We start from the raw sequence: 23,035 nt of genomic DNA, 5'->3' as shown, positions 1-23,035 counted from the left end.
AACTCTTTCTCACTTGAACTCTTCTTGAACATTCTGAATCTAATCCATCGAATTTCTTCATATTACTGAAACCCAGAGGAGGCCCAACAGAGTTAACCAGCCGACAATCGACTAGGTTTTCGATCCCTGTTACTGTGTTCGATCCGGGCTGAACAGACCACAAGACACGATGGCACATGGACGTGGGCTAAAATCTCGGACCTGTTGGAGGCCAATATAAGAAGGCGGAAGAACGATGCTGCAACAACCATTGCAAAATATGCGATTCCTCTCAGTGGCTTTGGCTCTCATTATAGCTGCAGTTGTCAGTGCCGTGCCAGGTCCAGGCGTGGTTACTGGAGACACTGCGGTTCATGATCCCACAATGTGCAAGGACAAGAATGGGAAATACTGGGTATTCTGTGAGTCACTTCATTTGTCCAAGAGAATTCTCCTGTAGTACTAACATGGTCATGTTATAGCTACCGGTCAAGGAATTCCTATCCGGTCCTCGACAGATCGAACTGCCTTCAAACTCGAGGGGAAAGTATGGCCAAACGGTGCTTCCTGGACTGACAAGTATACTGGTAAATCCAATGGGTGCGGCTCCTCCTATCAAGTCTCGTTCCTTCTCACTCATTTCTCCGCAGCGACTTATGGGCACCAGACTGCTATTACTCTGGAGGGACCTTCTTTGTAGGAACTATCAGCAGATTTCGAACGTGAAGAGTTGCCTTACTCTTTATTCGAACAGCTATTCTATGCCGCATCCACCTTCGGCTCTCAGAACGTTTGTCATCCCTACTCATGGATTCCCGCCCGAACGCCTTTGACTGATCTCCACAGTCCGCTATTTTCTTTGCGACATCCACAACCGGTGCACCCGGTAATCATCAGCTCTCCACATTTGATGCCAGGTGGATTTACTCAACCTCACAGGTAGTTTTACGGATAAAGGTCTCGTAACCTCAACTTCTTCATCTAACAATTACAATGTACGTTCACTAAACTCCGTTTCTGGATGAAAGTATGTTGATCCTTGGCACCTTAAGGCGATTGATCCCAACTTGCTCATCGGTCAGTCGGCTTGTGAGAAGCCCGATCTCATTCATGGTCCAGGCTGAAGCACTTTTACCACAGTCGGTAACACCTGGTATCTCTCCCTCGGAAGCTTCTGGACCGGGATCAAGGGTTTCCAGTACGCATACCGCCATGTCATAATCTTCATAGAATCTAACCTGACATCCTGATTCAGGCTCGACCCGTCTACCGGGAAACCTCAGGGCAGTGTCACCTCTTTAGCTCAGCGTACCGCAAACGGAGGAGCAATCGAAGCCAGTGTGGTCTACAAAAATGGCAATTTCTACTACCTCTTCTCTTCATGGGATAAGTGCTGCGCTGGAACTTCAAGCACATATAACATCAGAGTCGGGAGATCCAGCAGGTAAGGGATCCATGTGATATCGATGACCTCAAAATCTGAGGAAATATTCATTATCAGTCCTAACGGTGGCTTCGTCGACCAGAGTGGCGTCGCGTTGACTTCAGGAGGTGGAACCTTGGTTCTTGGTAGTCATGATAAGGTGAGTAAACCACGGATGTTACTTGAGGAAGAGATGGATCACAACTCATTCCTTTCCGTCCTTAAATTCCCAGATTATCGGACCTGGTGGCCAGGATGTCTTTGACGACACCGACGGTCCTATCCTTGTTTACCGTAAGTGGTTTCCCTTCGCCCACGGTTTCATGCATTCAACCATCTTCCAGATTATTACACTTCAACGGGAAGCTTCGTACGTGACCATGTGGTGTCTGTGTCCCTCGACATACTTACAGGTTCTCCTATCTTTAGCTCGGTATCAACAGGTTGGACTTCTCCAGTGGATGGCCGGTAAGTTTGAAGCTCTACTTCTCTCAGGATCCTACTCAGGATCGATGAATATCTAGGTTGTTGTCTGAGAAGCCAAAGCTCAAAGTGGTGTACATATGGGAGATTTGTATCAGCAGGGCGAATTCCAATGCTCATACCTATTCCAAGCGTACAATTTCGAGTGCCTCATCAACGACCCTTTGACATGAGACTATGTCGGTAATCTGAGTAAGATTACTTTCCTCGGGTCATGGACTACACGCCCACGCAATACATGAATGTATTAGTCCGTCTCGGGGCCTCTGAAAAATCAAATTTATCAAAGGCCGAAACTTAGATGGGAATAATAACGGATATTCGGGACCTCATGGTGTCACTCGCGAATTCAATTTTGAATTACTACATATTCTTTTCGAGGTCGCTCAGGGCGGGCCCGACTGTTTCTGCGTTCTCTAAGAGAAGTAGATACACTGATTGAAAAGATCACATTGACTCCGACTCCGACCGCGCTTCCGAGATGGAAATTCGTGAATATCGACAACCCCAATTGATTCCGGAGGCGCGCATACTAATAGTTACTTTCACTGCGGGATTACGCGTCCTCAACTTGACTCATTCAAAGCGTCGTATCAAGGTATAAAGGATATTAGACGGGGTTTGGGGCCAGAGACCACCCATCCTCCGAAGCTTCACCATCTACCTGCTACCCAATCTTTCTACTACGTCCAACATGTCAGAGAAGTTGAAAACCGAATCGACTACTTCCCTCATATCCAAGGACTCCTCCGTTGAAGCCCAGGTGACTCCAGCCTCACAGACGCAGAACGGCTCGTCTGTACCAAGTCTGTCCTCCTCTCCATCACCGGTCACTGGTCGCTCAATCATTCGTTTCAGGCACCGATAACGGTGACACTGTCGTCAAGGTCGCGGTCCCAACCAATTTTCAAGACTTCTCTCAGAAGTCTCGAGAACACGGCTGGGCGACACCTACACCGACTAAACCAACCATGGGTCAATGAATCATTTCCCCGGTACAACAGGTATAGTGCCTCCTGAGGCTACTCACATATTGGAAGTTGACTCGAATTCAGGCGTGCCTTCAAGTTCATTCTCGTTCCAGCCTGTGGCCCTTGCAGAAATATCGTTTCGTAGAAAAAGTTTCATTATTTTAACAATTAACAAACGTACATTTTCGTTAAAGATTTTATTTTGGATAAAATGGCAGAAGGTGTCCTTCGGAAGGATAAGGATAAGGATAACGCAACCCACCCCTTACATCAAGGTCATCGCAACCAAAGTGGTCATACCAATCACGGCTATCATCGAACTCCGAGTCGCAAGTCCGACAACACCGTTGCTACCACCACCCGAGCCACCTGAACCAGAACCACTACCAGAACCAGAACCACCTGAGCCGGACCCACCACCACCAGCAGCCGAAACGGACTGGTTCAAGCTGGGACACTGTGGTGTAACCAAGAGAGATCCGTAATTGCTTGCCACCCACAACGCAACTCCGTTTGTCCATCCAAATCCTGCCTATTTTCGATCAGACAATCAGTGGTGTTTTCAAGTACGACGAAAGGGATCACGGCTACCTGAACGGTATATTCACCACCACGGCCTGCAGAGTCGACGTCAAGGTTGGAGAATTTTTCGAACATCTAGGTAGTGCGGGGTATAGTAGGTAAGTACGGATTTCCTTGGGAGTGAAGAAGAAGAAAGAAAGAACGAAAAAAGGAGGAAGTAAGGAAGGCATCACTGACATTACCGGTATTCCCAACACTTTGTGTGACGTTCAACTCAGCGTCCGATAATTTTGGTAGAATGCCAGGTATCGATCCACCAGTAGCATGCCTGTCCACGAATATCATCAGCACACGACGAATGGGAAATCGGAGTGCCAAAGAACGAAAGAAAAGTTCAACGAACCAACTACAAAGAACACTCGTGATATACCGATTCGCCAACTCCCGCTGTAACTGTTGACCCCAACCTTCACCTTGCGTGGCATTCCCACCGTTGACCACAGTTCCGTTCAATCTATTGACATCCGCCCCGGAGCCAGTCGTAGTCGCATTGGAGGTCGTCGTCACGGGTTGACCGGGGAGCTGGGACTCTTCAAGACCTAATTGTTCTGAAGGGATGAGGCTGAAACTGGATTGACCGTTTGCTGGGTTCGGTAGTGCATTGCTTGTGATGTTGGAAGGAAGAGCGCGAAGGGCTTGAAGGACGATGTAGTTATGCGGAGGCCAGGCATTCGGTGCATCCCTGGACCAAAGAAACGAAATTTAGACAAAAGTCAAGAAGAGCGGTGGGTTACTCACCACTGCAACCCAGTATCAACGAAAGTAGTAGGGTATGTTCCATTGTACCGGTTCATGACTAGGTTGATGGAGGAGAAGGCGGCGAAAGCCTTGTCTTGACTTGCCAACACATCATCGGGTATGATTCCACTCCAGAAAGGATAGAACGCGGCGGTAGAGAATATGTTGTTTCTTGTGTTGGTTTTAAGGTTGAAGTCATAGAACGCAACCTGTTGTTCTGAACGTGAATACAAGATGCATACGAAGGACGGTAAACAACATAGTCTCACCTTTTTAGAGTCCCAGAATAAGTCAAGAATACCGTCCTTGAGACTCGCAGCTGCCGCACGATGCCTCTCCGCTGCTGCGGTGTCCGAAGACCCATGCAGATCGGCTAGGAGGAGATGATTGCGATCTGAATGAATGCTCCGTTAGTACGGTTGGGTTCCGGGATGCGAGCGGTATGGCGTACAGAGAATACTGTTCAAATCCACCGGGATGGTACTCCGAAGGTTCAGTTTTGTCAAGTCTGCAGTGTGTTGAGTGATGTTCGTGAGCCACCGAGCTGTATAGTCCCAGCCTACCGAAAAAAAATCAATAACTAGTAGCGAGAACGAAAAAGGACCCCACTAACCAGACTCAGCTCCGGTAGCGAGTTCGGCGTAAATATCGGATCGTTGAGTTTCATTCAGAGTCATGTTAGGGCCGTTAACAGTTAGATAATCTGAAGAAGAAAAGTAAAAGTTGGTTCTCAGCCACTCGAACTAACAGCAGAGAGCTCTTACCAGTAAGATAAGACTCGGGGCGGGGTGCAGTGTTGGCTACCGCATAACGAGCCATCGAATGAGTTTTATTCGTGAAAGGGCTTGTCACGTTCACAGTGCGGTTCGTCTGCCACCACTGGAATTCTTTCTACACGAGGGATTGTCAGTCAAGAAATGCAGGTAAAACGGTGAGGAGATCTCACCTCAGCGAGGGGCAGCGCTCGCGCCAATATACTACGATCGTTTGTTACAGTCACATATCGTGCAAGCATCTACAGATTGGTAGATTGGTCAGGCTGTGATCACGTCAGGGCGTATAAGAAAACAAAATTACCTGGGTGAAGAGGGGAGGCTGTGATCGATCCAAGTCTAAAAAGTAAGAAGCTAATCAGACATCGTTCAAATAAAAAGGAAAGACATAATCACAATAAATCCTTCCACCGTTCGGAATGAAACCTATGCTGTTGATTTCATCCATGAAATTCTGCAGAGTGTCGTTGACGATGCTGAAAAGCTGCGATTCGAGTAGACCTTCAACAATCCAAAAACTGTCCCAGTAGTATTGTTCCCGGAAGCGACCGCCTGAATGATAGAACAAGGTTCAACGCAGTGAAAAAAAAATGGATGCGGCCGGAAGCGTACCTGGAACGACGAAAGTGTGATTGAGGGGGATCAGGGTGCTTTCACAGTTGCTCCCGTCACATAACGCAGATCTGTTGGTTGTGCGTACCAATTGATTCCAGAAACCGTGAACCGTTTTGGACCATGCTTTCACGAGCGGGTCGGTGACATTGTTGAGGAAGGGTGGACTCTCATTGAAATCTGACAAAACCACGGCTTCGAGCTCGAGTCCTTCTCCCTTGAAGTTGGTGTCGACGAAATTTTGCAGTTGACCAACAGTCGCGTTTTGACCGAGGGCGTTCAATGCATCTAACACTTGTTGTTCTGTTCCGACAGTGGGCTTTCCCCCCCAAGGAGGACACGTTTAGAACAGATTCGAATTCGACATGTGTAAGGCTCACCTTGTCCACAAATGTCTTAGGGTCTACGTATAGGCTCGCAAGGTTGACATCTTGCAAAAGCTTTGAGAGAAACTGTTTAGTACTATTGAGATGTTTTCACATTCGGATTCGACTCACTTTCCCAGGACAGAAGATTTCAGATGGGCACCATGGTTGCCTGAGAGGCGGAATTTGAGAAGGCAATGTTGCAGAAGATGCTGCGGATGGACTGGCTACAACTGTCGACACAGGGATCTGAGAGATAGAGCCACTAGTGCCAGTAACTGATGTTGGTTGAGTGACCGAGGCGGCCGAACTGCTGGATTGCGCGTAAATCACGTTCAGAAGACATGCTGTTGTCGCGAGCAAGGTCAACATCGTCGAGAAAGCGGGCCCTTCCTGGATGTGGGCAAGAACGACTCGGGAAACCGATACCGCCCATCATCGTTTACTTTATACCTTTTTTTAAGGCTTTAGTCTACGTAACAGCATATTGACCACGCGGTTCCAGGAACAATGACGAAGTATGGTCTTCTGACCATGTTTTTTTGTGGTGCCCCGCTTGTCCCCACATCACATGTCGCAAATAGCGGAAGTTCTACTCAACAACTAACCATAATAGCCCTCGCCAGGAGCAGAAGAAGCCCTCAGTCAAACCAGTAATCACCAGATTGCGTCAAAGAAAATGGAATACAACGGAGGGTACCATACATACGGTCCCACCTAGCCACCGATGATGATCATGATCCGCTACAGCAGGAGTAAGTAAAAATGGGTAGCTCCCCCATCATTTTCCAAGAAACAGCGGGAAGTCGAACAATCCGCAAGGGTCGAAAAGGAATGAGCAAATTTTTTTGGGGGGACGAAACGCTGGTTAGTATAAAGAAAAGTTACGACTCAGCATTCATGATGTTCATCTGTCCAAAGCAATGGATCATCCATCTGTATCGGTTCTCCAAGTGTGGTTCCATACTTTCGCAGATGAAGTTTCGAAAGATAAAAAAAAGCAATATCATTACATCTCATGGAGATCAAAGGTGAACTCACGTCACAGAAAACCAGAGTCTTCTTCCCATGTCAAACATCCCTACAAGTACCTCCACCCCACACATGCGTGACGCAATATCAAGGTACTGTACTTAAGTGGTAATACACTTCAGCGGCCACAATGTCGATACTACCACTACGCACCTGCCCCAGCCTTCCCTGGGCCACATTCCTAGTCAACTAGCATCTTTTCGGTGAGAAGTCCTTCACCATATGCCATACTCTCAAAGATGATTTGGCGCCACACGCTTTTCGTCAATTCAATAGCCTCCTCTTCAAGCACCTGCAAGTGAAAAAATTGAGTGTCTAAAAAAAAGTGAAAACGGCAGCAGACGCACGGGTTCGAGACCATCCACCAGCTTTTGCGGTGACTTGTGATCTTTGAGATGCTCAAGGACAAACAAGATAAGGTCCTCTTCTTCCATCTCACCGAGATATTTAAACATTAGACGTTTGACTAGTGGTTCGAATTTTCTGTCTATAACCGTCTTGAGAAAGAAAAATCTGTCAGCATCATACCCCCGGTTAATAAGGAATATAGCTCACATCTGATAGACCATCCCATCTGACTCTCGCCTTGAATAAGCCCTCCTTGTCGTGCGGTACCGACTCCTTGATCCTCTCTAATCGCTCTTTCGCCTTTTCCCCAGTCTCGGCCACACTAAAGTCTAACTTGACCAAAGGCGTCTTCCGTTTCTTGATCGCATCCTCCTCCTCTTCCTCCTCCGCGAACACCGTAGTCGCCTTCTCTTTACCTCCTTCCTTGATCGGGTGCGGGGCCAATGACACATTCAATTTGACAGGTGCACCGTCATCCAACAGAAGCCCTGCCTTCCGTTGCTCTTCCGCAAGAGCATTCATCTCGTCCATCTGCCTAGCCAAAAAGTCTTCCGACTCGCGCCTCAAATTTTCTGCTTCTTGTTCTTCGAATTTCCGTGCTTTTGCATCTGCAGCTTCCTCCGCTTCCAGTTTACGTGCTCGTAACTGGCGCCAACGTGCCCTTTTGATTAAAAAAAGTTCATTTTTTTCAATCACAGTTTCGGCCGAGAAAAGGTAAGTTGCGTACCGATCAACATAGAAGAGTTCGTCACTCTCATCATCATCCCAAATATCTAACCGTTCGCGCATCTCAACGCGATCTCTTTCTTCGGCTTCCTTGGCGTGTTGGTCCCGATCTAGCGCTCGTCTCAAGGCAGCAATTCGCTGTCGTTCACGGGGTTCATAGCGACGCTCCCGCTGAAAAGCAAGAGGGTGAGCATATTGTAAAGACAGAAAAAAGTGGCCATACATCTTGGAAAGAGGCCTCTTCATCACGTTCCCTAGCTTCCTTCCTGTCCCGCTCAAGCTCTTCGTCAGTTTTCGCTTTCCGTTCGCTTGAGCCAGATTCTTCTTTCACAAATCCGTTATAACCATATTTGCCTTTTGATGAAGAAGATGCAGGTATAAGGGGGGTGGAAGATGAAGGAGTCGTAGGTGGTTGCCGCGATTTCCCCCATTCGCGTACTTTAGGTCCACTAGGCGCGGTCGCAGTAGAAAAGTTGGCCTGTACATCTCGCATTTTCTCTCGCTCTCGCTTCGCAGCACGTTCTCTAAACATAGCAATTTCAGAAATCACGAGCCCTCTTTGTGTCTCCGGCAAATCGGCTTCTTGGAGGTCATGGAGGTGAGGGGGTATCACGTATTTTTCCTTGTCGAGGAGACCGTTGTTTGTCGCGTCTTGAGACTGCCTGTTGATATCTTCCACTAATTTCTCGATCTTCAGTTTTGCTAATTTGATTTTGTCTTCGTCCGACTTCACATCGAAATCAGAAAAAAAAACTCGTGATAGCAAAAAAAGAACACAGGACACACGTTAGTTGCCATTCGCTGAGAATTGATAGCATCCAAAAAAGCTTTGGTCTTCTCATCTGCTTTGACCTGGAGATCGGGAAAAATTCGACGTAGGTGTGAAGAGAGACAGAATAACTGAGTTTAGCGACGCACCAAAAGCTTCTTATTCGCACACCCGTCCTCCAAAGCGGGTAATTCAACATTATTCAGCAGTGAAATAGCACGCAATGCACTATCTGGATCTTCGTACTCCACAAACCCGAAACCTTGAGGTTTATTCGCAGGGGTTATCAGGCGCTTGAAAGATTTGATTATGCCGCAGGCCTGAATGAAAAACGGATGGGAAAGGTATAGTATTTGAGTCCTTCGTTCGTTCGGATGAAAGGTCAACTCACAGATAACAATTCATTCAAAAACCCGTCTGTAACGCCGCCTGATATCGAACCGACGAAAAGTTGAACTGTTTTTTGTGCTGGTGGAGGAGCAAAATGTTGATTTTGCATTGCCTGCTGTGCAAGAGCCGACATTGAGGGGCCTTGGCCATAAGATGGCAAAGGTGGACGCAGACCGAGTCCCATTCGATTTGGCAACATCTTTCTTGAGGTGCAATGGGCAAATAATACAAGCTCTGTTAGAACTGGTAAGCTATTTATCATTCAAATAGAGTGCCAAAGACTCACTCTAAGGTAGACAGCCGTCAGGATATAGGGAAGAACAGAGCAAAAATAGGGAGCAAGAGGGAGCAAGCGAGGAAGAGAAGTGTGACAGCCAGTCACGGCGTTACCGCAGCTTTGTGCGTGTGAGAGATCTGTAAGATATCATCCCAATCGCTTTCCGGAAGTGAACATCGAGAATGGTCTTGTTCTTCACATCCACAGGTATTATTCGTGTCAAATGCATAACACATCATCTCTGACCACATCTATACAAGCCACAACGCCACCAACCACCCTGTACATGGGTCGAGATAAAGTGGAGAGTAAGAATACCTCCATCGCTACAAGTTCGAATCAACTTGAAGATCCTTCTCAGATGAGGAACTTATAAAATACGCGTGGCCTCAAGATATCTGGTTTCACGTCGACAAACTTTCCTCTGCCCACGTTTACTTACGAATGCCCGAAAACATGACTTGGGAAGCTATTCCAGAAGCGTTACTGACGGATTGTGCTCAGTTGGTGAAAGCCAATTCCATTGAGGGTACGTCGTAATATTGCCTCTGCGTTGATGCTGGTTCTGATACCGTATAGGATAGGCAACAAGAAGGAGAATTTGACAGTCATCTACACACCCGCGGACAATCTTAAGGTCGAAATACAACGATCTGATCGAGAACTTGAAATTCCTCCTGACACATCCCTTTCAGAAAACAGGTGACATGGCAGTTGGCCAAGTATCCTTCCATAGCGATAAGCGGGTAGCGTGTTCCTACTTCCAAATTTTTCTCTCCCCTTTCAAGCCCGGTTTTCTAGGTCAAGCGAGGTAAGAATCCATTTCTACCCAGGAAAACAGCAGCGCCAAAATTTCCATCCTCTCTACAGTTCACATCGCCAAACGGGAAAACCCCATCGTCAACCGCCTAAATAAAACAAAAATCGAAAAAGAAGTCGATCATGAGCAAGAAAGAGTTGACCGAATCAAGAAAGAAACAGCGTTACGACGGGCTGCTGCAGCAGAAAGGGTTCGTAATCCTTCGAAGACCCTTCCGCTTGTTCCTCTCGTATTACCCCTCTTACCGATCCTTCTTCCCAGCAAAAAGCCGAAATGGAACTCGCTCGTCAGAGGGAAGCAGAAAAGGCGGCAAGATCGTACGACTCTTTGTTCAGCGGGGAAGGCGTCGAGGATGACGGCACCACTCCTCGTAAGACTGGACGAGAATTGGAAGAAGACTTTATGTGATATAGGAAGCAAATATTACAATGGAAGAATCTTATGGTACGTCGTCAAAAGGTATAATCGCAAATCCACTTTAATGTTATAATAAAGCTCTCCACCTCTTGTGTAAAATATCTATAAAAAACAATATACACCCGCAAGCCGGGAAGAGAGTATGTCTTCTATGTTGGTTATTACATCTCTTCCATCAGCGCTTAACTCGAAAGCGAGACGGAAAACCCGATCCAATATACCTCAAAGACGGATATCCGAGAGGTTAAAAACCGCCAAAAGACGGTCGCGCCGCTGTAGGTGCATTCCACCCATTCTCCTTCGCCTTCTTCGCGAAATCAGAATCGCTTTTAGGAGCTGAGGTTTCTGGATGAAGACGGACTTTGAACAATTTGTCCTCCCGTGAACGCGAGGAAGAAAACATACTTTTCTGGGCGGACCCAGAAGATCCCTTCGACCCCCACGATAGGAACTGTGACGGGTCTTTGAGGCCCCGAGGGATAAGAGAGGTCATAGACTCGGTTTTCGAGCTCTTGGAGGAGAACATGTTGGAGCTCATGATTGAAGATGAAAGATCGTGTTGAAGGGGTAGTAGTCCGCGAATTTGTGACTTGTGAGGGCTCCCTCTCGATTTCTCAACATTTTATATCCCTTTCCCGACGCCCTTTCTCCCACTCCTCAACAGACGGGAGCGCAGCCTCAGGAGTGTACTATCATGATCGTATAGAAAATTTAAAGATGAGCATCGGACTCGTACTGCCCATGAATATTTCTTATTCGGCTTCGGTACACCAGACAAGTGTTATCTCTACCAGCTAAATCCTGAACCTTGAGTGTTTTTGTCAATCGGATGTGGTTAGAGAGAGGTGCCGGAGAGGAGAAGTGTTTGAAATATCAGTCACGCAAGGTACGTTGCCGAAGAGCAGCCGATGAAACTTCAGTTGTGGCTTTTGACGCTTTTCAACATGATAACTGATGACGCGGAATCCAGATAATTATAGCCTGTACAACTTTGAACTTCAATCTTGTCATAGTTTGCTTCACCATGAGGCCATATTTTCATCATCCCCCGAACAGGTTTATACAATTTTTGGTTTTGTACCTGTCCGCAGGATATAATAACACATCTGATCTGACGAGTCGAACGTCGGAACTACCACATGGAGGAACATCATCAGACTTTGAGCCCCGTGAAAGGTATCTTTTCAATAAACTCCAATATGTCGCTCGTCCGACAGCCTCAAGAGCGTGTCGACGGGCCGAAACCGCTTTGTTTTCGGTTTCTCGGTAAACCATTTGCCGATCCGTTTCGGCAATCCGGTTCCAAAACAGTTTTCACTCAGAACACATGATCCTGAGGTTCTTGAAATTCCAATTCTTCTCAGTTCGAGCTTCGAGTGCCTTATAACTCGAACGATGGACACGTCAACACGACCGTAGGATGTTCCGTATTTGGTAGTAATTTTGTAAGTTCTCCCGATGCTCTCATCAATCTGGCCGCACACTTACCTTCGTTACAAGTTTGGCCTTTCAAGGACAGTATAATGGCAATTCTCGGGCAGCAGAGGGCTGGCTGTAAGCTAAGAATGCTTTTCCGATTACAATCTGTGACGTACCAATCGCGACAATCGCGATAAGTCCTCGAGAAGCACTGGCATGACTTGGGAAGCTGTTGCGGAAAATTGTGCTCATTTGGTGTAAACCAACTCCATTGAGGGTACGCTGTAATGTCGCCTCTTTTTTGACACTGGCTATCTCTGATACTTATGAGATAGTAAAAAACTCGAAGAAGGATAACTTGATAATCGTCTGTACACCCTCGGACAATCCCAAGGTTATATTTCTATTTCTACGCAAGCGGAAAGAACGCAGCAGCCCTAATATTTCATCCTCTCCACTTAATCAACCGAGGGAACCCTGTCGCCAACACCCTGAATAACCAAAAGAACGAAATAAAAGTCGATCGAGAGTTGACCGAATCGGAAAAGGAACAACAATATGACGTACAGCAGCAGAAAAGGTTCGTATTCTTTTGAAAGCCTCCTGCACTTTTCTCTCACCGAACCGTCTTCCCATAAACGAAAGCAGGCACGGAATTCGCTCGTCAGAGGAAGCAGAAACAGCGACAAGATTATACGACTCTTTGTGCAGGGGAGAAGGGGTCGAGAATAACGACAGCTCTTCTCGTAAGACTGGACTAGAATTAGAGGAAGATTTTATGTGACGATGCAAGAAGTAAAGCCGCCTATACAATATTATAATGGAAGCACGCTATGGTACGTCGTCAAAATGTATAATCGACAAACCCGTTCAAAATTGTTTGAGTCTCTCCACCTCTCGTGTAAAATAGATACACAAAAACAACATATACACCCGCAAGCCGTGAAGAGAGTATGTCTTCTATATTGGCTTCTACAGCTTTTCAATCAGTGTTCAACTCGGAAATGAACGAAAACACGGTCCAACGTACCTCAGCGACGGATATCCGAGAGGTTAAAAACCACCGAGAGACGGTCGCGCCGCTGTGGGTGCATTCCACCCATTCTCCTTCGCCTTCTTCGCGAAATCAGAATCGCTTTTGGGAGCTGAGGTTTCTGGATGAAGAGGGACTTTGAACAGTTTATCCTCCCGTCAACGCGAGGAACAAAACATACTTTTCTGGCTAGTTGGATGTTCAAGACCGCCGTGTACCATAGAGGAACATGGGTCCGTCCCCTCGACGTCAATGTCAAGGCTGTATTTGGGGTACATATGTCCCATACACATGTACGCTATCATATATCAAGCCTACAATCAGATCGCCATGAGTTGGTTGTTGAGGTTTGCGCAGGGACCATTGACAAGTTCACAAACGGCGGCATGTGAGGACGCCACTAGTTCAATTACAGAGAGAAGGTTTTCCGGACACGCTGTGAAAGTTGCAGTGGGTTGAATGTTCTGTCAAGACCACCATGCACCATAGGGGTGCCGGGGACCGTTTCTTCAATGGAACCTCACAGATGAGGACGGTACGATATGTGAGAACGTCACAAGTTAGCACTATATCAGCTTAGAAAGGCTAGAATTGAACGCCAGTGAATTGAGAGAAAATCCACCATTTGCGGGAATCCGAGTCGGGGAATACGGTTCTTCACAAATCCCGACGTCCGTTCCTGGAATGTACTAACAATTCCCGACAATTCGCACCCGTTCCACCCCTCTTATCATCGACACGTCCCACAGCAAATAGGAACAATAGGTACGCGAATGAAGTTTCTTTGCGGGCAGGGCAGCCTTCAGGTCCTGTTACCTGTGCATGTCAAGAACCACGGCGGAATATGAATGTGACAACAATGAGGCGGATTTCGGGGATCCCCCGTGAAAAATATTTTCCCTCGTTTCAATCTCCCTACTCGCTACCCAGCAATTTCTTGTGTATCTCTAGTTTCGAGACATGCGCGCTATCCGAGTCAGAACCGACAGATACTTGATAGCAATCCACCAGAATGCTCCACACGCACATTCGCCTTGTTTTTCGAGGGTAGTAGTTTTGTGCTGCAAACTAGGGATAAAGTTGTACCTCTTACTAACTCCACTATCGACGGCTATCACACGAGTATTTGAGCATTGCAAGTCACGTCGAGATTCTAGGACTTGGTAGAGCGAAGAACAGTAATATCAGATTTGGGAGGACCCCGTCAAGACTCAAAAGACGACGAACTCGAGCCAGGTCGCTCCGTCAAAGTTTTGAAGACAGTCGTTCCGAAAAAATAATACGCTGATGAAGGGGCAGGGACCCCACATCGTGCGTCGCTGCCGGATTCGAGTCTAGAACGCATGCAATTTTGCTCTTACGAATGCCTCAAATTTGACCACAGAGAGGGAGTCATGTCGCGATGCCATTTAGTCTGCGCTGAGTAGTTGGTCCCCTTTTTTACGTACGCCCAACCGAATACCACCCCTCTGCGTGAAGAATTGGACCCACGGAAGTAGGCAGACAGCGTCAAGAACTAGAGAAGACGAGTCGGCCGGAACCTCAAGTCGCAACGCATCAAGTCCAAACATCGAGGACCACAATGAGCAGATGAGCTACTGGCGGAAAGTGAGCATTCAAGTTGTCGCAAGCCATGTCATGAATCATAAGGCTTCCGATGAGAGCCTGAAGTAGGGGTCCGATGAGGGTGTTGAACACGGCACTTTTCAACTACACGCGGTCGAACCAGTGCAGGGGTCGTTCCATTTGGTTTGGCTATTTTTGGTTTGGCTCGTGATCCTGTCGGAACGGCCCGACCTCGGTTTGGACCCAGGGCTGAGCGCTAAACCTCGGAACCGGGTGTACCTGCCGGCTTTCAAGGCGGAAATTCGGGACGTTCGGCAAATATCGGCCCGGTTTGGTTTCAGGCCCCAAACCAAACCGGTGGTCCAAGCGATGCCAATAGGCTTTCAAGGGCGAATTTTCAGTAAATTCTCGCCTATTCTCATGAAATTAACTTGCAGATCCTAGGCGTATTGCGCGGGGTTTATCTCGCCAGTTCTTCAATTCTTGGCGGATTGTAGGAAAATAGGATGTTCTCCACGTGCACCGTAATTCGCCACTTGTCCAAAATATAAGGCATGCCGCTATCTGATGTCAGGAGAAAGGTTGGGGCAGGTTTACGGGAATTGTGCCTGGATCGAATAGGGCTGCTCAACTATAAAATTGACCGTTCGCGACTATCTTTGGCTACGATTCGGGCTGCTCAATAAAATTGACCGTTCGCAACCATCTTTGGCTACGATTTCAAGCTCAGACAGGGCGGACGGTCAATTTTATATTTGAGCAGCCCTAATACTACCGATCGAGAAATACTCATACAAAATCATTCACGGACGGACTTGAGATGAATTTCTCGCGTGCGAGGAGACTAGAAGGGATTCACGGGAAACAACACTCGACTTTGAATCGACAACAAGCCATATGTACACGCCCTCGCCCCCCGGGATGGCTATCCACCTCGTATATATGAGCACGTAAGAGTTCGGACATGAAGTCGTCATGAACATTCGGGATCACGCGTTACAACTTACTGGGAGGAGCTGGTCTAGGGCGGGACCCCGCTATCTAATGGGAATTGTACCTGGATCGAATACTACCGATCGACTCGCCGTGCACCGGGGTGTCCATTGTCGATGTCGAAGCTGTACCTTGGTGTATGTCACACCCACCATGTATGCTGTCAAGGGAACATGTGAGTGCGGCTAACGCTCACCAGACCGGGCCAGCCTTCAAGTACTTTGACAAACCATGCACTCTTCAAGTGCCTCTCAGAGTATAAAAGGGCTCACGTCTCGTCTGCCAAATTCCATCAGCCTCCTACACCAGCCTCACACAGCCAAACTTCATCACTTCGACCACCTGCGATGTCGCTCACTCTCACAGTCAAAATCGATGACGACCAAATCCATTTTATGAAGGGTCAGGGCTACGACCTCTTCATTGCGAAGCTGGTTCAAGGTCAGGCGAAAGCCAACGTGATTTGGAAGAGTAAATCAGCGTACATTGATACCAACACGTTCGAATGGCAACCAGTCTTCGCTATCGCTGGGGCACAAGATGTTAAGGTGAGCTAACAGTGGGCGTCTCTGAATCTATATCAACGTTGTTGATTGTCGGTTGTTACAGCCAGGCGTCCTCGTCTCAGCTCTCACAAAGGTGAAACCCATCGCGTACGGTCAGTCGATCGAGATTGACGAGGACGGCGTCATCACCGACGCCGTGAACCCTGTCAATCCAGGCAAGCCGTTCAAGCTCGCCAACAGGGACCCCGATACCGATTTTGCCGCAGCCGTTTACTCCGTGGACCCAGCCGACCCAAACGCTGAACTTTCGAATCCCTTCTTCATCAGCAAAGTTCTTGGAAAAAACTTCACCGTCGATATCTTGCCGCTCGAGACCGTGGTGCTTTGGTTTGGAGCGCATCAGGAAACCAGCACGGTCATTGCAGACTATTCCGGCCCCATTTTGACAGTTGTTTATGGCAAAGGAGAGAGTGCACACACCGCTAAGTGGACGAAAGCCGGTTGGCAGCTTGTTCATTGATCGCGCAGAGTCCGTACTTAGTCCTGTATAGCCATGTGCAGTGATAGATTTCGTCGCGTCTTGACTCCGAATCGGCCCTTGAATACTTCTATAAACAACTTTTACCTACAATGTCAATATATGCTCTTGCCACTAGGTTTGCTGATGGGCGAGTGAGTTCATCCATAGCGCTCGAGGCATCGTCATTGAGGACATGTGTTATTCCGTCAGAGACCGGGGCACCGTCCTACACAATGATGGTATAAAACTGATGGCCGATGAGGGATGGATTACTGAGAACCGACCGACTAGATGGTCGTGGAAGGAGATTGGAGGATAGGTTGACCGAGGTGACGAACGATAGACCGATAGCTGTCTGTATTCGAAGTAAGTACCGAAGCCTGCCCCAAGAAAATAGAGAACGTACCCATGATTCCGCATGCTTCATCCGTTATCAGATTCAGCCATTATTTGTGGCCAGGACGTACGTTAGTTGCCATTCGCTGAGAATTGATAGCATTCAAAAAAGCTTTAGTCTTCTCATCTACTTTGACCTGGAGATCGGGGAAAATCCGACGTAGGTGTGACAGAATAACTGAGTTTAGCGACGCACCAAAAGCTTCTTATTCGCACACCCGTCTTCCAAAGCGGGTAGTTCAGCATTATTCAGAAGTTCCGAGTCTATGTCAGTTCGAGGCGATATCAAATCGCAGTCAGCTCATATGCCATCAACATCCATGGTTCCTTCGTTGAAGACAAAAGCTCGGACGACACAATGAGATATGTGTTCTCGATCATGGACGAGAGACAGGGGAGGGTGAGAGATGGGTTTGCCGGCACGGGTAGCTGAGGCGGGAACAAAAAACACCAAATCCAAGGTTCCAGACCAGACCTGAACGCCATGGAGTAGCTAAATAAATCTGTAAGATTTCAAGTGCATTACCTCAAACATTAGTGCTGTAGGGATGTGGAGGGAGGGAAAAATGGAAATGAAAATCGCGAAGGAAAGGCTTTGACGAATGTTGATGGACCCGTGAAATTCCCACGACGTGACCTTTCCTTCTGACTGCTGTCTCAGCGTATACTTCTTCTTTGCAAGGACCTCCATCTTTTAAGTTCGACCTTGCGCGTGTCAAGCTACCTGAAGTGGTCTCTGGATAGTTAGCCGCTCCAAGTGAGCGTTGTTCCCCCTACAGTTTCTATTCTCTTCTCACTCGTATTCTAGATTTTGATTTCGCAAGCTTCAACACACGTGAGGTTCTCTTGGAGGTTTTTGCGGAGACTATAGATGGAAGCCAGGATAGAGAGCAACTCAACAAAAAAAAAACCAGGATCCCACGGTTGCAACGAATCTAGTCACGTATTAAACCATTGCAGTTCATGTTTACTTTGGAAGACGATGAGGACGCCAAAAACAGAGATGATGACGGCAGCATGGACAGTATCATCGAACAGCCAGCTGGTGAGTACCGCCTTCTTGCATTCTAGAAGTCAAAAAATCATCTGTTCTGACAGGCGGTGTCGCACGACTCAACTCAATAGATAGACATCGTGTGGGAAACACTAGCTATTCACATCCATGGCAATGCATGAAAAGTGCTTAGAGGCGCTTTAAATACGCCGAGCCCTGTACCCTACAGTCCCTTGTTCCCCCTCACCCTATGTCGTTCGTCGGTTGTAAGGATTTCAAGCTAGTTGGTGGTGTTTGTAACCACGTCCATGGAAACCAGAATCACACTGTCGTCCATACGACCAATAATACCCGTGATTCGAACAACAATTATAACACGACGAACTACGGAGATCGGTGTGTGACGAACAATGGTGGTCGTGAGTCAGCTCAGCGTACTTGCTACATGCCATGGTCGCAATGATGCATTTAGGTGTTATAATGAATCCGGGCGAAGAACATAGGCCTCGAGGTGAGAAGCTCTGTGGAATCGATACGGACCATTTTAACGCTCAACGCCATGTTGTTGCTATCATGATACCAGGAAGGACCAAGAAGAAACATCGCTCAGTTGCTCAAGGTGTAGGGTACGGCTACCAGGATTCATCCCCCCAAATATCAACTCAGAACCTCGAACAACAACCACAACAGCTTCGGCTTGACCAACCACAAGCGCAGTTTCCATCTCCTCCAGGAGGATACGGTGGATTTCCCCAGTGGAATCAGCATCAGCAACCTTATCCGTGTACGGCTGGAAGTGCAGCCGAACCGTCGTATTTCCCTCCACACCCACCTCTACCTTTTGGAAACTGGCCAAGTCCGACGATGCATGCGAACGCCCCTCATCATCATCCCAACCCTTCCAACCCCTCCTACTCTCTTTTAGTAAACCCACCTATTCCTACAGCGTCAGCGCCTCCAAATCTATCCCCGTACGCTGGGCCTGCGCCTGGCTACGATTCTCATCGTCCTTATTCATCCACATATTTGTCCCCTCAAAGTCAGACCAGTGTGGGGCCTCATACCCAAGCCCAGATCCACCATTCTCCTCCCTACGACGGGTGGGGTGGGCCGCACGTCCAAAGTCAGAACCAGAATTGGAAAGGGAACGGGCATTGGTACAATTCACTTCCTTTGCAGGAGCATCAACACCATCCGTCATCGGGTGCTCCGTCGCTGGTGCCCGTGTATAATGCGCCGTACCCTCGTTCTGCGCGGTCTGTGCCTCCTCACGACCACGCCCAAGTTCAGGTACAAGGTCCTCAAGGAGACTCCGCTTCAGCTGGGAATGAGTTGAATGGGCATGGGTTTCCGAAAGCCGAGTCTCAGGGCGGAGCTTTTGCTCGGAAGAAAATGGATCCTTGGATGAATCCTAAGAACCCGTTTAGTATGGCGAGCGCGAATGTGGACGGGAGGGATTTGTCCAACTCTTTACCTTTATCTACGGGTGCAGAGAGGGCCAGTGGTGAGGCGGAGGACGGAAAGGAGGAGGAGGAGGATCTCAAGGTTAAGGCTAACGACAGAGAAGGAGTCTGAACCGGGATGGATGATCAGATGGGTTTTCTTATGGATTGTACCCTGGTGCGTATACGACAGTTTCCCAGGTCTGAGAGTACACCGGAAACTGACAATCTCTAACTTTATACCTCACAGAGGGCGACACCAAGACTGGATAAATTATGCACGAGATCCTATGAAGTCGGCATTTAACCGACGAGGATGTACGACACTATGACCTACAATGCTTATCGTTTTCTACGCCTGTTCAACAAATTTCATCGATCCAAGTCATCACCTTCCTCAGACCAGGTCGCAAATACCCACTCCTTTCCACTCTTTCCTTCTCCCCGAACGAGGCATGGTACAGTACACACCCTCGGTTCCTGACGAGGGGGGTGCACTCCTCGGATTTCCCGTTCGTTCGTTCGTTCGGTGAGAGGATATCCTGTCCGCTGGGTCGGTGTCCCGATGTATCCCTTCCTTATCACAAATCTCGTCGATTAATATTCAATCATCCCCATCCCTATCACACCTATACTCAAACCATTACTAGTCAGTCGGTTCTCAATAATCCATCCCTCATCGGCTATCAGTTTATACCATTGTGTAGGACGGTGCTTCAGTCTCTGATGGAACAACACCGTATATCCTCAATGACGATGCCTCCAGCGTTATGGATGAACTCACTCGCCCATCAGCAAACCTAGTGGCAAGAGCATATATTGACATTGTAAGTAAAAGGTGTTTATAGAAATATTCAAGGGCCGATTCGGAGTCAAGACGCGACAAAAGCTATCACTGCACATGGCTATACAGGACTAAGTACGGACTCTGTGCGATCAATGAACAAGCTGCCAACCGGCTTTCGTCCACTTAGCGGTGTGTGCACTCTCTCCTTTGCCATAAACAACTGTCAAAATGGGGCCGGAATAGTCTGCAATGACCGTGCTGGTTTTCTGAGCCTGTCCAAACCAAAGCACCACGGTCTCGAGCGGCAAGATATCGACGGTGAAGTTTTTTCCAAGAACTTTGCTGATGAAGAAGGGATTCGAAAGTTCAGCGTTTGGGTCGGCTGGGTCCACGGAGTAAACGGCTGCGGCAAAATCGGTATCGGGGTCCCTGTTGGCGAGCTTGAACGGCTTGCCTGGATTGACAGGGTTCACGGCGTCGGTGATGACGCCGTCCTCGTCAATCTCGATCGACTGACCGTACGCGATGGGTTTCACCTTTGTGAGAGCTGAGACGAGGACGCCTGGCTGTAACAACCGACAATCAACAACGTTGATATAGATTCAGAGACGCCCACTGTTAGCTCACCTTAACATCTTGTGCCCCAGCGATAGCGAAGACTGGTTGCCATTCGAACGTGTTGGTATCAATGTACGCTGATTTACTCTTCCAAATCACGTTGGCTTTCGCCTGACCTTGAACCAGCTTCGCAATGAAGAGGTCGTAGCCCTGACGCCTCATAAAATGGATTTGGTCGTCATCGATTTTGACTGTGAGAGTGAGCGACATCGCAGGTGGTCGAAGTGATGAAGTTTGGCTGTGTGAGGCTGGTGTAGGAGGCTGATGGAATTTGGCAGACGAGACGTGAGCCCTTTTATACTCTGAGAGGCACTTGAAGAGTGCATGGTTTGTCAAAGTACTTGAAGGCTGGCCCGGTCTGGTGAGCGTTAGCCGCACTCACATGTTCCCTTGACAGCATACATGGTGGGTGTGACATACACCAAGGTACAGCTTCGACATCGACAATGGACACCCCGGTGCACGGCGAGTCGATCGGTAGTATTCGATCCAGGTACAATTCCCATTAGATAGCGGGGTCCCGCCCTAGACCAGCTCCTCCCAGTAAGTTGTAACGCGTGATCCCGAATGTTCATGACGACTTCATGTCCGAACTCTTACGTGCTCATATATACGAGGTGGATAGCCATCCCGGGGGGCGAGGGCGTGTACATATGGCTTGTTGTCGATTCAAAGTCGAGTGTTGTTTCCCGTGAATCCCTTCTAGTCTCCTCGCACGCGAGAAATTCATCTCAAGTCCGTCCGTGAATGATTTTGTATGAGTATTTCTCGATCGGTAGTATTAGGGCTGCTCAAATATAAAATTGACCGTCCGCCCTGTCTGAGCTTGAAATCGTAGCCAAAGATGGTTGCGAACGGTCAATTTTATTGAGCAGCCCTAATCGTAGCCAAAGATAGTCGCGAATGGTCAATTTTATAGTTGAGCAGCCCTATTCGATACAGGCACAATTTCCGGGGACCTGCCCTAACCTTCTTCTGATATTAGAATAGCGGATGGTGGTGCAGGGTGGTCCTGACCTGACTCCCGAGCACGGTTTATATTTTGGACATGGGGTCAGAATATTTACAAGGGCAGAACGTCGTGAGTCGACTGGCGAACACGTGGAGAATATCATATTTTCCTGCAATCCGCCAAGAATTGAACAACTGGCGAATTCCAGATAAACCCCGCCTAGGATCCGCAAGTTAATTTCATGAGAATAGGCGAGAATTTACCAGACGACAAATTTGAGAATTCACTGAAAATTCGCCCTTGAAAGCCTATTGGCATCGCTATCCATCGCTTAGTATACTATAAGTGTGGAGCTGGTACCTCCAACGGTTTGGTCTGGTTGAACGGCCCTGAAAAATCCAAGAGGCCTTGAAAGCCGGCAGGTGCACCCAGTTCTGAGTTTCAGCCCTGGCAGTTTTCAATTGGCTCTTGGCCAGAAACTTCACAGCCACACTGGCCAAACCGAGGTCGGGCCGTTCCGACAGGATCACGAGCCAAACCAAATGGAACCAAACTCCTGCACTGGTTCGACCGCGTGTTGAGAATGCCGTGTTCAACACCCTCATTGGATCCCTACTTCAAGCTCTCATCGGAAGCCTTATGGTTCATGACATGGCTGCGACAACTTGAATGCTCATTTTCTGCCAGTAGCTCATCTGCTCACTGTGGTCCTCGATGTTTGGACTTGATGCATGCGTTGCGACTTGAGGTTCCGGCTGACTCGTCTTCTCTAGTTCTTGGAGCTGTCTTCCTAGTACTTCCGTGGGCCCAATTCTTCACGCAGAGGGGTGGTATTCGGTTGGGCGTACGTAAAAAAGGGGACCAACTACTCAGCGCAGACTACAAGTCCACTGTCTAATGTAGGTCAGAATCGCGACATGACTCCTCTCAATCTCTGTGGTCAAATCAGAGGCGTTCGTAAGAGCAAAATTGCATGCATTCTAGACTCGAATCCAGCAGCGACGCACGATGTGGAGTCCCTGCCCCTTCATCAGCGTATTACTTTTTCAGAACGACTGTCTTCAAAACTTTGACGGAGCGACCTGGCTCGAGTCTACATGCGTT

At 48.1% G+C, this 23,035-nt stretch overlaps 9 protein-coding genes across 11 annotated transcripts; 5 read left to right on the top strand and 4 right to left on the bottom strand.

Annotated features, from left to right (window-relative positions):
- The first annotated feature begins 12 nt into the window (after window positions 1-12).
- E1B28_012835 (uncharacterized protein) lies at window positions 13-2,212 on the top strand. Its single transcript, XM_043157989.1, has 14 exons — window positions 13-401; window positions 462-579; window positions 630-675; window positions 734-769; window positions 826-865; window positions 919-974; window positions 1,032-1,056; window positions 1,120-1,177; window positions 1,235-1,423; window positions 1,481-1,562; window positions 1,636-1,696; window positions 1,747-1,772; window positions 1,832-1,870; window positions 1,927-2,212. The coding sequence occupies exons 1-14, from the start codon at window positions 236-238 to the stop codon at window positions 1,936-1,938; spliced, it is 954 nt and encodes a 317-aa protein (XP_043005359.1). The 5' UTR covers window positions 13-235; the 3' UTR covers window positions 1,939-2,212.
- Window positions 2,213-2,520: 308 nt separating this feature from the next.
- Window positions 2,521-3,056, top strand: E1B28_012834 (uncharacterized protein). The gene is made up of 3 exons (XM_043157988.1): window positions 2,521-2,691; window positions 2,744-2,889; window positions 2,941-3,056. The coding sequence occupies exons 1-2, from the start codon at window positions 2,580-2,582 to the stop codon at window positions 2,866-2,868; spliced, it is 237 nt and encodes a 78-aa protein (XP_043005358.1). The 5' UTR covers window positions 2,521-2,579; the 3' UTR covers window positions 2,869-2,889; window positions 2,941-3,056.
- E1B28_012833 (uncharacterized protein) lies at window positions 3,057-6,400 on the bottom strand. The gene is made up of 15 exons (XM_043157987.1): window positions 6,059-6,400; window positions 5,942-6,001; window positions 5,562-5,880; window positions 5,346-5,501; window positions 5,254-5,288; window positions 5,123-5,191; window positions 4,941-5,067; window positions 4,790-4,879; window positions 4,628-4,735; window positions 4,446-4,570; window positions 4,177-4,385; window positions 3,782-4,120; window positions 3,616-3,706; window positions 3,448-3,513; window positions 3,057-3,388 (listed from the first exon to the last, which is right to left on the bottom strand). Exons 1-15 carry the CDS (start codon window positions 6,296-6,298, stop codon window positions 3,122-3,124), a joined length of 2,301 nt encoding a protein of 766 aa, XP_043005357.1. The 5' UTR covers window positions 6,299-6,400; the 3' UTR covers window positions 3,057-3,121.
- Window positions 6,401-6,565: 165 nt separating this feature from the next.
- E1B28_012832 (uncharacterized protein) lies at window positions 6,566-9,554 on the bottom strand. Its single transcript, XM_043157986.1, has 10 exons — window positions 9,478-9,554; window positions 9,193-9,425; window positions 8,951-9,121; window positions 8,819-8,884; window positions 8,256-8,759; window positions 8,034-8,203; window positions 7,514-7,967; window positions 7,306-7,455; window positions 7,112-7,250; window positions 6,566-7,053 (listed from the first exon to the last, which is right to left on the bottom strand). The coding sequence occupies exons 2-9, from the start codon at window positions 9,388-9,390 to the stop codon at window positions 7,140-7,142; spliced, it is 1,824 nt and encodes a 607-aa protein (XP_043005356.1). The 5' UTR covers window positions 9,391-9,425; window positions 9,478-9,554; the 3' UTR covers window positions 6,566-7,053; window positions 7,112-7,139.
- A 28-nt stretch (window positions 9,555-9,582) lies between these two features.
- Window positions 9,583-10,888, top strand: E1B28_012831 (uncharacterized protein). 2 transcript variants are annotated; one of them, XM_043157984.1, is made up of 9 exons: window positions 9,583-9,675; window positions 9,729-9,776; window positions 9,830-9,997; window positions 10,053-10,105; window positions 10,164-10,214; window positions 10,270-10,279; window positions 10,339-10,478; window positions 10,550-10,732; window positions 10,784-10,888. In XM_043157984.1, the coding sequence occupies exons 1-8, from the start codon at window positions 9,651-9,653 to the stop codon at window positions 10,694-10,696; spliced, it is 642 nt and encodes a 213-aa protein (XP_043005354.1). In that variant the 5' UTR covers window positions 9,583-9,650; the 3' UTR covers window positions 10,697-10,732; window positions 10,784-10,888. The 2 variants fall into 2 exon arrangements, with proteins under 2 accessions (XP_043005354.1, XP_043005355.1); XM_043157985.1 differs by having other exon boundaries at window positions 9,729-9,997.
- Window positions 10,889-10,949: 61 nt separating this feature from the next.
- E1B28_012830 (uncharacterized protein) lies at window positions 10,950-11,243 on the bottom strand (the record flags this gene model as incomplete). Its single annotated transcript, XM_043157983.1, has 1 exon — window positions 10,950-11,243. One exon carries the CDS (start codon window positions 11,241-11,243, stop codon window positions 10,950-10,952), a length of 294 nt encoding a protein of 97 aa, XP_043005353.1.
- Window positions 11,244-15,632: 4,389 nt separating this feature from the next.
- E1B28_012829 (uncharacterized protein) lies at window positions 15,633-16,886 on the top strand. Its single transcript, XM_043157982.1, has 2 exons — window positions 15,633-16,264; window positions 16,326-16,886. Exons 1-2 carry the CDS (start codon window positions 16,064-16,066, stop codon window positions 16,740-16,742), a joined length of 618 nt encoding a protein of 205 aa, XP_043005352.1. The 5' UTR covers window positions 15,633-16,063; the 3' UTR covers window positions 16,743-16,886.
- An 888-nt stretch (window positions 16,887-17,774) lies between these two features.
- Window positions 17,775-20,375, top strand: E1B28_012828 (uncharacterized protein). 2 transcript variants are annotated; one of them, XM_043157980.1, is made up of 6 exons: window positions 17,775-17,895; window positions 17,947-18,183; window positions 18,237-18,551; window positions 18,605-18,643; window positions 18,716-19,752; window positions 19,825-20,375. In XM_043157980.1, exons 3-5 carry the CDS (start codon window positions 18,383-18,385, stop codon window positions 19,705-19,707), a joined length of 1,200 nt encoding a protein of 399 aa, XP_043005350.1. In that variant the 5' UTR covers window positions 17,775-17,895; window positions 17,947-18,183; window positions 18,237-18,382; the 3' UTR covers window positions 19,708-19,752; window positions 19,825-20,375. The 2 variants fall into 2 exon arrangements, with proteins under 2 accessions (XP_043005350.1, XP_043005351.1); XM_043157981.1 differs by having other exon boundaries at window positions 18,237-18,643; window positions 19,825-20,223; window positions 20,282-20,375.
- Window positions 20,376-21,620, bottom strand: E1B28_012827 (uncharacterized protein). The gene is made up of 2 exons (XM_043157979.1): window positions 20,989-21,620; window positions 20,376-20,927 (listed from the first exon to the last, which is right to left on the bottom strand). The coding sequence occupies exons 1-2, from the start codon at window positions 21,187-21,189 to the stop codon at window positions 20,511-20,513; spliced, it is 618 nt and encodes a 205-aa protein (XP_043005349.1). The 5' UTR covers window positions 21,190-21,620; the 3' UTR covers window positions 20,376-20,510.
- Window positions 21,621-23,035: the final 1,415 nt, after the last annotated feature.

Source organism: Marasmius oreades, chromosome 8 (genome assembly GCF_018924745.1).
Source record: "Marasmius oreades isolate 03SP1 chromosome 8, whole genome shotgun sequence".
In the NCBI taxonomy this organism is placed as follows: Eukaryota; Fungi; Basidiomycota; class Agaricomycetes; order Agaricales; family Marasmiaceae; genus Marasmius; species Marasmius oreades.
The sequence above is the reverse complement of the archived record's forward strand: the minus strand, read 5'-3'. Positions and strand labels throughout refer to the sequence as shown.

Excerpts from the sequence above, each read along its gene's own strand:
- E1B28_012835 (XM_043157989.1), top strand. The coding sequence starts at position 236 with ATGCTGCAACAACCATTGCAAAATATGCGATTCCTCTCAGTGGCTTTG. Across the intron at positions 580-629 it reads TATACTGGTAAATCCAATGG|CGACTTATGGGCACCAGACT; the intron begins GTGCGGCTCCTC and ends ATTTCTCCGCAG. Across the intron at positions 1,773-1,831 it reads ACACTTCAACGGGAAGCTTC|CTCGGTATCAACAGGTTGGA; the intron begins GTACGTGACCAT and ends TCCTATCTTTAG.
- E1B28_012834 (XM_043157988.1), top strand. The coding sequence starts at position 2,580 with ATGTCAGAGAAGTTGAAAACCGAATCGACTACTTCCCTCATATCCAAG. Across the intron at positions 2,692-2,743 it reads GAACGGCTCGTCTGTACCAA|GCACCGATAACGGTGACACT; the intron begins GTCTGTCCTCCT and ends CATTCGTTTCAG.
- E1B28_012833 (XM_043157987.1), bottom strand. The coding sequence starts at position 6,298 with ATGTTGACCTTGCTCGCGACAACAGCATGTCTTCTGAACGTGATTTAC. Across the intron at positions 5,881-5,941 it reads CTAAGACATTTGTGGACAAG|CCCACTGTCGGAACAGAACA; the intron begins GTGAGCCTTACA and ends TGGGGGGGAAAG. Across the intron at positions 4,880-4,940 it reads CCCCGAGTCTTATCTTACTG|ATTATCTAACTGTTAACGGC; the intron begins GTAAGAGCTCTC and ends TTTCTTCTTCAG.
- E1B28_012832 (XM_043157986.1), bottom strand. The coding sequence starts at position 9,390 with ATGTTGCCAAATCGAATGGGACTCGGTCTGCGTCCACCTTTGCCATCT. Across the intron at positions 9,122-9,192 it reads TTTTGAATGAATTGTTATCT|GCCTGCGGCATAATCAAATC; the intron begins GTGAGTTGACCT and ends TTTTTCATTCAG. Across the intron at positions 8,204-8,255 it reads AAGAGGCCTCTTTCCAAGAT|CGGGAGCGTCGCTATGAACC; the intron begins GTATGGCCACTT and ends CTTGCTTTTCAG.
- E1B28_012831 (XM_043157984.1), top strand. The coding sequence starts at position 9,651 with ATGGTCTTGTTCTTCACATCCACAG. Across the intron at positions 9,676-9,728 it reads CTTGTTCTTCACATCCACAG|CCACAACGCCACCAACCACC; the intron begins GTATTATTCGTG and ends CATCTATACAAG. Across the intron at positions 10,479-10,549 it reads GGGCTGCTGCAGCAGAAAGG|CAAAAAGCCGAAATGGAACT; the intron begins GTTCGTAATCCT and ends CCTTCTTCCCAG.
- E1B28_012829 (XM_043157982.1), top strand. The coding sequence starts at position 16,064 with ATGTCGCTCACTCTCACAGTCAAAATCGATGACGACCAAATCCATTTT. Across the intron at positions 16,265-16,325 it reads CTGGGGCACAAGATGTTAAG|CCAGGCGTCCTCGTCTCAGC; the intron begins GTGAGCTAACAG and ends CGGTTGTTACAG.
- E1B28_012828 (XM_043157980.1), top strand. The coding sequence starts at position 18,383 with ATGTCGTTCGTCGGTTGTAAGGATTTCAAGCTAGTTGGTGGTGTTTGT. Across the intron at positions 18,552-18,604 it reads TGTGACGAACAATGGTGGTC|GTGTTATAATGAATCCGGGC; the intron begins GTGAGTCAGCTC and ends TGATGCATTTAG. Across the intron at positions 18,644-18,715 it reads CGAAGAACATAGGCCTCGAG|GAAGGACCAAGAAGAAACAT; the intron begins GTGAGAAGCTCT and ends TCATGATACCAG.
- E1B28_012827 (XM_043157979.1), bottom strand. The coding sequence starts at position 21,189 with ATGTCGCTCACTCTCACAGTCAAAATCGATGACGACCAAATCCATTTT. Across the intron at positions 20,928-20,988 it reads CTGGGGCACAAGATGTTAAG|CCAGGCGTCCTCGTCTCAGC; the intron begins GTGAGCTAACAG and ends CGGTTGTTACAG.